General features: G+C 38.6%; 1 protein-coding gene across 12 annotated transcripts in view; it reads right to left on the reverse strand.

Annotated features, from left to right (window-relative positions):
- The window catches only part of LOC106868187 (unconventional myosin-IXAa), a 213,418-nt gene that overhangs the window by 58,289 nt on the left and 144,560 nt on the right, over positions 1 to 10,569 (reverse strand). For 7 of the 12 annotated variants that reach the window (XM_052972194.1, XM_052972200.1, XM_052972199.1 and 4 more), the window contains one exon: positions 308 to 421. The exons of 4 other annotated variants lie outside the window; for them this stretch is intronic. In XM_052972194.1, the coding sequence (XP_052828154.1) occupies positions 308 to 421 (114 nt within the window). The remainder of the gene's footprint in view (positions 1 to 307; positions 422 to 10,569) is intronic. One more of the 12 variants, XM_052972192.1, reaches the window with a different exon arrangement.

Genomic DNA, 10,569 nt, shown 5'->3' on the forward strand with positions numbered 1-10,569 from the left:
ATATATATATATATATATATATATATATATATATATATATATATATATAGATAGATAGATAGATAGATAGATATAGATATACATACACAGATTTCTAAAAATACATTAGCAATTTTTTTTTTAAAGACATACATTCTGTGCTAAACAACAACAACCAAACAATATTATAATAACAATAATAACAATGATAATAATAATAAGAAGAAAAAGAATAAGAATAATAATGATTAAAAACATTACAAGTTGCACCATCACCAAATGTACACTGACTGGATATTAGAAAAAAACTAAGATGCATGGCATTTACTTGATTTGGACCTACTCGAGAATGCTTTAATCCATGGTGCTGTAATGGCAGCAAAATGGTCAACAGCAAAGGTGCGTCATAGGGCAAAGAGTACGATCCACTGGGAGAAGATGTCTGCCAAATTTCAGAAAGAGAAGAATACTTTTTCGTTTTTAATATGAAGAACAAACAAACAAAAAAAAAATAAATAAATAGAGTGAGAACAATCAGTGGTTTTAGAAGAAACACCAGCTCATTCCTTTCACACCAAAAAATGAAGGAAAAATAACAAAAGCAATGGAACTAGAGGAGGAGGAGGGAGAGAAAGAGAGAGAGAGGGGTACAAAGGGAGAGGTACAAAGGGAGAGGTACAAAGGGAGAGGTACAATGGGAGAGCTTTTATACATCCACTCAAGCTGCTAGAAATAGTGACCAAATCTCCACCAAATCCCACCCTATTGTCTCTCCACCAAATTCCCATTATTGCCATTAAAACAAAAATAAATAAAAGCAAACACAGATGCAATCAACAATCACCATCATCCTCATCATCATCATCATCCTCATCATCATCATCATCATCCTCATCATCATCATCATCACCAGACGGTTCAGCTGGACTTGGCTAGCCAGAGGCCTGCACCAAGCTCCAATGTCTGCTTTGGCACAGTTTTTACAGCTGGATGCCCTTCCTAATGCCAACAGCTTCAGAAAATTTACTGAGTGCTTTGTACATGGCCTGGGCACTAGTGCTATCACAAAGTAGCTCCCAAGACAAGGCCCCACAACCCCCACAACTGAGGTGCACTTATAGTACTGAGGGAGGTGGCTTTCAGCCAAATATGACAGGGGCATAGAAGCAGATGACTTGCTGTATGAGAGATATTTAGTTATCCCAGTTGAAGAAGAGAGACGTTGGTGGTAAAAATGTGCCAGGGCATACCCTCAAGTTACAGAATTGGGCAGTCATGGTTGAAATGGATTTGATCACTGGATTTGATTATGCTTGGTCAAGGCTGACTTGGGACTAATCAACAACACTGAAGAGATTTTAATAGTTCGAAACACAGAAGGTAGCAAACTGGTAGAATTGTTAGCACACTGGGCAAAATGCTTGGTGATATTTCGTCTGTCTTTACATTCTGGGTTCAAATGCTGCCAGGGTTGACTTTGCCTTTCATCTTTCAGGGTTGATAAAATAAGTACCAGTTACGCACTGGGGTCGATATAATCGACTTAGCCCCTCCTTTGAAATTGCCGGCCCTGCACCAAAACTTAAAGCCAACATTTAGAAATACAAGAGATCAGAGAACATTGCAAGGAGACTCATTCTGTCACCTAGTTATACAACGCCACCATCACAAGGGTACTTGGGTACCGTCAGTAAACAGCCTAATCTGTTGTATTCACAGCAAGTCACCAATTCGACGATATCACAATAACAGAAGTGATCCCTAACTTGTTCTATTCTCCACCCCCAGAGTTGGAAGCCCTGTGAAATGTACATAGCATTGCCCATCAAAATAAAGTAAGTCATTACCAGTGATGGCTGACAAAAGAGATAGGGCCACACTTATGTAATTTTACTAGCAATAAATTAAATGGATGTCTGTTAGGTTTACTCAGCTGAATACCAATTCTGTCTAAGTAGTTAGGGATTCCACAGACATGCATACCGTTAATGTAATTCTGAAGCAGAGTCAAGGTAACTACCATGTGTGACAAGGCTGGGATCTTAATTACAGGTACAATCCATCTTGTAAATGGCTGAGTATTCCACAGTTACACACCTAATAGATGTGTATTCAATTGCCATCTACTAGTTTTCACTCATGAGCCACTGGACGATGGGAGACTGTGGTAGAAACACTTGCCCAAGGTGACATACAGTGATTCAAACCCAGATCTGTGCAACTGCAAAATGGACTCCTTTAACCAGCCAGCCATGCCAACACCCATTTAGTACAAAACTTTAACCCTTTAACATTCAGATCACTCTGTCAAATCTAATGTTTGCTAATTCTTATTCTTTTGAATTAATCATACATTATTTTGTAGCTTTGAGATTTCAATGATGTTATAGTTTATTTTTACAATGGCATTGTAGGCTAAGTGTGAGAGGCTGGATCTAGTTGATTAAGAGATAAAATAGGTAGAATATGGACAGCTTAAATGCTAAAGGATTTAATTGGTAACAATGCTGATTTAGTATTTTAGGATTTAGACCACATATTTACTTGAAAGTTGGAGACAGAGTTAGAAACAACATAGCTAAGGATAAAGCATGCTAAAGCTGTTGTGAAGAATTTCTTTGAAAAAGAACAAACCCATACTAGCACTTGGGAAAAAAAAAAGAGAAACCTACCTCTACCCTGCACAGCCAAAAAACTTACTGTCCTCTACCAACATAGTGTGGGGTTCAAATCTCATTTTTAATACAATTCAGTTTACTAGTTAACACTAGTTCAGCCCTAAACAAGTAAATTTACAGAGCTACTAGGCTTTCCAAACATGACCATCCTGTGTTTTTATCTAGTCTATTTCGATGAGTGGAGGTGCATAGCTTAGTGGTTGGTTTCAATTCCTGGACTGGGCAATTTCATGTTGCTCCAGTTCACTCAGCTGGCAAAGATGCATAAACTTACAATGGACTGGTGTCCCATCCAGAAGAAATATAACCACAAAAACCTGGAAGAGTTTGTATGACTTGAAAAGGAGCTTTATTCCTTTTTCTAATCCTATTTTGGTAACAGTTGGTTATGATTTGAGAGAGATTTGGCTGATATTTCTAGCAGGTTTAGAGACTCTTTTCATGGTTCAGTTAACTTTGTTTCTTATAAGGATTGTGACAAAAAAAAAAATGGGTTAGAAATGCAACAGGTAAGGAGTGAAATAGGTGACCATCAAAACAAAATTTGCGATAAGAAAGGGGTGAAACATTTGGTGATAAGATTAAGGGTTGTGACAAGAAAAGGGTTAGAAACATAACAGAAACAGTGAAATATTTGGTGATCAAATTAAGGGTTGAGACAAGAAAGGGTTTAGAAATGCAACAGAAACAATGAAATATTTTGATGATTAAATTAAGGAGTTGGAGCAAAAAAGGGGTTACAAATGTAACAGGAATAGGGTGAAACTTTTGATCATCAAAATAAAAGGTATATGACAAGAAAGAAGTTAGAGATAAAACAGCAACAGACAGACATATTTTATCATTAAAACAAAGTGTATTTATATCAAGTCATCTCAGAAAATGATGTAAGATTTCAGAACAAAGGAAGAACTTTTACTTTTACATAAACTTGTGTTCTTTTCACTTCTCATTTTAGTAGGCCTGTGGCCATTTCTGGAAACCAAATTCAGGGATTTTTCCCCACCGTTTTTTTTTTTTTTTTTTTTTTGTTGAAGTAGTTTATATTAACCCCTTCCTGATATTTCGGTAAATATTTTATCAGAACTATAAGAAACAAAAGGGACACATACTTGGTTTATAGGGAGGTAACTAAGTAGGAGCAAATTACTGCAAGGTGTCTGCGGCACTGATTTCATTCACTCCCTGTTAACACACACAAATCATCATCATCATCAACATCAACATCATTATCATTTTATTCCCGTGCAGGTAGAATGTAAAAAACACCTTTTGAGCATGGTCGTTGCCAGAACCAACTGACTGGCCCTTGTTCCGGTGGCATGTAAAAGCACCCACTACGTTCTCGGAGTGGTTGGTGTTAGGAAGGGCATCCATCTGAAACAACTTTGCCAGATCAGATTGAGCCTGGTGCAGCCTTCTGCCACACCAGTCCCCAATCAAACTGTCCAACCCATGCCAGCATGGAAAGCGGACGTTAAACGACAACGATGATGATGATGATGATGTCAACTATTACATGCTCGCATAGGTCAAATTGAAATTACTGAGGCAGATTTTCTTCAGCGAGATACCCTAGCTGTAGCTAACCTTCAGCTGTTTCCAAATAAGGGAAGAATTTCTCACATGGCTAAGTATGATTTTTACAGAAGATAGGAAACAAACAACACTGCTTGACTGACAATGATGTTCATTTACAACCATCACATGTTAAGACATGTAAACACACACACACACACACACACATATATATATATATATATATTTGTGTGAGTGTGTGTCTTTGTATCTGTGCTGGTCTGTTTACGTCCCTACTTAGAGGTTCAGCAAAAGAGACTGATAGAATAAATACTAGGCTTAAAAAAAAATCCTGAGGTTGATTTGTTTGACTATAAACCCTTCAAGGCGGTGCTCCAGTATGGCCATAGTCAAATGACTGAAACAAGTAAAAGAATAAATAAGAGAGATAACTCTGAGTTTGTTTGAACATTATGACTACCTCATCAGTGATGAGGATACATCAGCATATTTACTGGAATAAATCCACCCCAAAAATTAGGGGCATTCAATAATAGTTCCTTGTTATATAGAATTCCCTTTCAGTTACCTCCTCTCAGGCCCATTTACCTAATTCACTTCATTCTTCTTTATCAAAGGTTGATAAAATTAAATATGAGAAAATACTGATTCTGATACATTCCACTTCAACAAAAAAAAAAAAGGAAAGAAAATAAATCCACTGAATGCTGGTACCCCAGTCCAAATAATAAAAGAACAATTATAGGGGGATGTGGGGTGGATCAAAATCAACAGGGAAATTTTTTTTAGTGTCTGGAACATTCATATCATCATCATTTTTAAAGCTGCTGTGAAGAAAAAAAAAAACATATATATTTATATATATTTAAAAAAAAAAACAAGGGTCAGTTGACAAGAGCAAGAAAGAAGTTGTAACAGCTGCTGTAGGGGATCAAATAAGGAGGTTGCTGTAAGGTGGCACATTTGTTTCAGAATGATGCTGGGATTGAAAGCATAGTGCAGCCCTGTCATAACATGCCCCAGACTAATCCCTGGATAATTTTTTTACTCCTCCTAATTTCTCTTGAACCCAGATTTAATGCGATTCCCGATTTTCCACGGTGATATTTGTGGATCTTAACAACTACTTTATAATGGGGCTGCACTGCATTTTTTTTTTTTTTTACATATAAATCTTGCAATGAATCGCTTACATAATGCAATGCAAAGCTACAAAGAATCTGGGATTTAGGATTGAAGGAACACAAGCAAAGAGTCTAAAGGAATGTAATTATGCTCTAGTGTTTATGATGCTTTCTGCTCAACATTTTCATGCTCCCCCCATCAAAATATGCCTACAATTTAGTCCCTATTACTGTACGCTTATTCAACCTTTGTGATGTTTCCCTTCACACTGAAAGCCCATTTAACTCATGAGCTAATATTTATTTCCTCTCACCACATGCTTGTTTACCTCTCAAACTCTGGCAGCATTTTCTCTATGCTAATCTCTCCAGTCCTGTTAGAAACTAAAGAATTTCACGAAAATGCAGTTGGTCCAGTATAGAAATAATATTTATAAAACTACTACATAAATTTCAGTGAAACTTGGTGATAGGATGTAATAACTGTTGGTTGTATGTTATAAACTTTACTTGTCATGTCACTGTCACCAGCCCAGGTAGGTTGAATAGAGATAATTTGACTAGAATTTGATAAAACATTTTCATATAGGAGTGGCTGTGTGGTAAATAGCTTGCTTACCAACCACATGGTTCCGGGTTCAGTCCCACTACATGGCACCTTGGGCAAGTGTCTTATACTATAGGCTTGGGCCGACCAAACCCTTGTGAGTGGATTTGGTAGACGGAAACTGAAAGAAGCCCGTCGTGTATATGTATATATATATGTGTGTGTGTGTGTGTGTGTGTATTTGTGTATCTATGTTTGTCCCCCCACCATCGCTTGACAACCGATTCAGGTGTGTCTATGTCCCCGTAACTTAGCGATTTGGCAAAAAGAGACCGATAGAATAAGTACTAGGCTTACAAAGAATAAGTCCTGGGGTCGAGAAAATCGACTAAAGGCGGTGCTCCAGCATGGCCGCAGTCAAATGACTGAAACAAGTAAAAGAGTAAAGAGTAAAAGAGTATATATTTACAAGATATTGATTCTTGGGTTTCCTGTTTCATAACTGAATTTGTGCTCTTGTAGCCTCTCTAACCTGAAAGTTGAACATCTCTCGTTAGAGAAAAAGCACTGACATATACTTTCATCTTCTCCGTTGATTTAATGAAGGTGCTGTCCCTTGTAGATGTGCATATCCTGTGGTCTCATAGCTCATCCTCAGGACAATTCCATTACGGAAAAGTTGGAGACACTTAACAGGTTTTGTAGAGCCCACATCACTAATGAAAGTGTCAACACAAGGATCAACTATGTCCTCACTCCACTCCTAGTAACAATTGCTAAATCCCAATATCACTCAGGCTGCTGGAGTGTACAGATGACACTAAAATATGCGTATTTTCTCCTCCAAGACCAAGCATTCATTCTGTAATGAAATCATTAATATCACTGAATTCTAACTCCCTGATTTGAACTTTACACGTCATGGTGCTTGAAAATCAAAGGAAGAAATCCACTGAATGAACAACAAATACACGCATACCTGATGCCAACAGGAAGTCTTTTCACAGGGAAGTTCTTTTTAAAATGAGGCTAAATTTTGCTTCTAGTACAGAGGAGTTTTTTTAGTTCCTGTTATTTGGCCAAAGTGGAGGCGCAATGGCCCAGTGGTTAGGGCAGCGGACTCGCGGTCATAGGATCGCGGTTTCGATTCCCAGACCGGGTGTTGTGTTTATTGAGCGAAAACGCCTAAAACTCCACGAGGCTCCGGCAGGGGATGGTGGCGAACCCTGCTGTACTCTCCCACCACAACTTTCTCTCACTCTTTCTTCCTGTTTCTGTTGTGCCTGTAATTCAAAGGGTCAGCCTTGTCACACTGTGTCACGCTGAATATCCCTGAGAACTACGTTAAGGGTACACATGTCTGTGGAGTGCTCAGCCACTTGCACGTTAATTTCACGAGTAGGCTGTTCTGTTGATCGGATCGACTGGAACCCTTGACGTCGTAAGCAACGGAGTGCCAACAACAACATTTGGCCAAAAAACAACACTCTTTGAATTTTGGTTATGTGCAGTCCAAGACCCAATGACAGTTGTGATTACTAGTGGCACAGCAGTTTAAGAATTAACCCTTGAGAAAATGTACTCTTCTTATTGTGTACCTGTTTAACTTTTGAGCTAGTGTTCTCCCTTTCTTTATGCCCATTTAACTCATGTGAATGCCCTCCACCACTGCTTCCCACTGTTTGCCTATTTAGCCCTAATGCTAATATTCATTTCCCCTCAACACATACCTATATAACTCAATGTGTAAAAGCTTTATTTTCTATAACTGCAGGCATATCTAACCCTTGTTCTGGTGTTTATTCCCTGCTCTCTTAAAATTTTATTTTACTCTCATGCAGATGTTGCATTACCCCACTTCATTTTAGCCCTTAAACTAATGTTTATACCCCACATTGCACACCAACTTCTAATATAATGTTGATCTAGCAAGTGGGACCTCATATCAGTGAGGGGAGGGGGGGCAATGCGCATTGATGCCATCAAGAGGTAGGTCCCGAAACGGCGCGCATTCTCTCCTGATGACCCCATACACTTGCTGGCTTCCAGTATGCGGAGCTCTCGACTGGTAGCACTTGCATGTGCAAGTTGTTTGCAAGACATGAAATATTACTGTCATCCTATTATGAATATTCAAAGCATGGAGTTATCTCCCCTACCCCTTTTGTTTAGATTTAAGCATTGATCCAATTGTTTACTTCCTTTTATTTCACACTGAGTTTGAAGTTTTCTTTCTTCCAATATTAACTTAACTAGAAGTTGTAATGCAAATGTTAAAGGTATTTGTACTTTGGTCAACACGTAATATATGGTAATAATAACACTAGCATGTAAACCTGTACTTAAAATCTTGCCATTTATTCAAGCAAAAAGGAAACCTCGACAGAGACACTCAAAATTGTTAAAAATAGCAGCCATTTCTTCAAATCTTTAAAAACAGGGATCAGTTCTGACAATAGGGATCAATTTTGAATATCAGAATTAATAACAGCAAATATTTTATTTAGAATGGATATTTATTATGCTGTTACCATTCTTGTTTAACCTCATATAAGTTTGATCTAGCAGACACAGATAGGCTGGATTGGACTCCCAAACCTTCTTTGTTCCAAGAGATTCAACACTCATATATTCACTTATGGTAAGTTTTCTAGTCCAGCCCCTGGTCAGCTTTCACAAAGTGGTTGGACAATCAAAAGCATTCTAACCATGACCGTCCCACTCCTAGTTTGTCACCTATTGCATAACTACATTGTTCAATGTGTCCTCTCTTTTGTTAACTAGATCAAGTGTGGTTAAAAGAGGCATTTCGCTGCTATATCTAGCTGGTCAAACAACTATATAGAAGTTTCCACATATCTGAGTACAAGAGAGGAGGCTATTTGAGAGGTGGGAGGAGGGTTATTAACCAATGGTCTTCGGTTCAGTCTCACTGCATGGTACCATGGGCAAGTGCCTTTTACTATAAGCCCAAGATGACCAGAGCCTGGTAGACGGAAGCTGAAAAAAGCCTATTGCATATGTGTGTGTGTGTGTGTGTGTGTTTGTATGCATGTGTGTGTGTGTGTTTGTGTACATATACCCTTATCTTGACACTGAGTGACAGTTGTAAATGAGTGTCACTGACATACAAGCAGTGTCGTTCATTCCCATTATTCTGCGAGAATATGTCTTGGCATGGAGAAAATATTACCTTGCATGGAAACAGGTGAGGGTGGGTGGCAGGAAAGGCATCAAACCATAGAAAACCTGCCTCACAAAATTCTGTCTGAACCCATGCAAATACAGGAAAGTGGACATTGTGATGATGATGATGATGACGATGACAACAACAACGACGATTATGATGATGGTGATGATGACAATGTTGGTATGTATGAAATGGTTAAGGAGTTCAGTTCACACTCACAAGAATTTTGGATTCACTCCCACAGCACAGAATCTTGGGCACATGTTCTTTGATAACAGACTTTGGCCCACCCAACCCTAGTAGGTGAAAGTATGCAGGTAGAAACTGTGCTGAAACCTGATACATCGATTGTATCCGTAATTCAAAAGTATAACCTAACCATATGCTGTGTAATGGTGATTTTGCTGGCCCAAAGACTACTTTAAAGGCATGTTTGTCTCTGGAATACTCAGCCACTAAAACACAAATCCAATAATGACTAGGCAGTTTAGTCTATCAAACAACCAATTATTCAAATATTGCGCGTGCGTGCGTGTGTGTGTGTGTGTGTGTGTATATATATATATATATACATACATACACACACATATATATCTGTATGTGTGTGTGTGCGTGTGTGTGTGCACGCGCACATGTGTGTATACACACCCCCCCACATGCATATATACATATAGATATGCATAATTTAAATAATAAGGGTGAAAAATTAAATATTAATTTGATTAATATCAATTTAAAACCAGTGGCCTAGCATATTGAAAAATGTGAAGATTCAGAAAAATTATTTTACGTACATATAAGAGGGATGACCGCTAAGTGGACATCCATTATGCTAGAAGAAGACCACCTATGGTCTGACCACTAACAAAAGATTTTCTTAGTGGTCAGACCATAGGTGGTATTCTTCAGGCATAATGGATGTCCACTTAGTGGTCATCCCTCTTATATGTATATAGATATGCATATATATTTTAGGAAGTTAAAAGTTATGGCAATCATAGCGTGACAATTGGTTTTTAAATGACTCATAAGTATAGACGATTCATTGGACTCAAATGTCTGACAAGTCGCCCATACTGCTAAGCACTTTATAGGTGCATAACCATTGCTTACTCTATGACCAGCCACAACTTTTAACTTCCAAAAATATATATTACTGATCCAGAGCTTTCGAGTGTGCTATCTGTGTATATGTGGAGGCGCAATGGCCCAGTGGTTAGGGCAGCGGATTCGTGGTCGAAGGATCGCGGTTTCGATTCCCAGACCGGGCGTTGTGTGTGTTTATTGAGCGAAAACACCTAAAGCTCCACGAGGCTCCAGCAGGGGATGGTGGTGAACCCTGCTGTACTATTTCGTCCCAACTTTCTCTCACTCTTTCTTTCTGTTTCTTGAGTAATGCTGTGATGGACTGGTGTCCTGTCCAGCTGTGGGGGGAACACATACACCATAGAAACCGGGAAACCGGGCCCATGAGCCTGGCTAGGCTTTGAAAGGGTGACGTTTATCGTTATC

The sequence above is a fragment of the Octopus bimaculoides genome, chromosome 12 (genome assembly GCF_001194135.2).
Source record: "Octopus bimaculoides isolate UCB-OBI-ISO-001 chromosome 12, ASM119413v2, whole genome shotgun sequence".
Taxonomy (NCBI): Eukaryota; Metazoa; Mollusca; class Cephalopoda; order Octopoda; family Octopodidae; genus Octopus; species Octopus bimaculoides.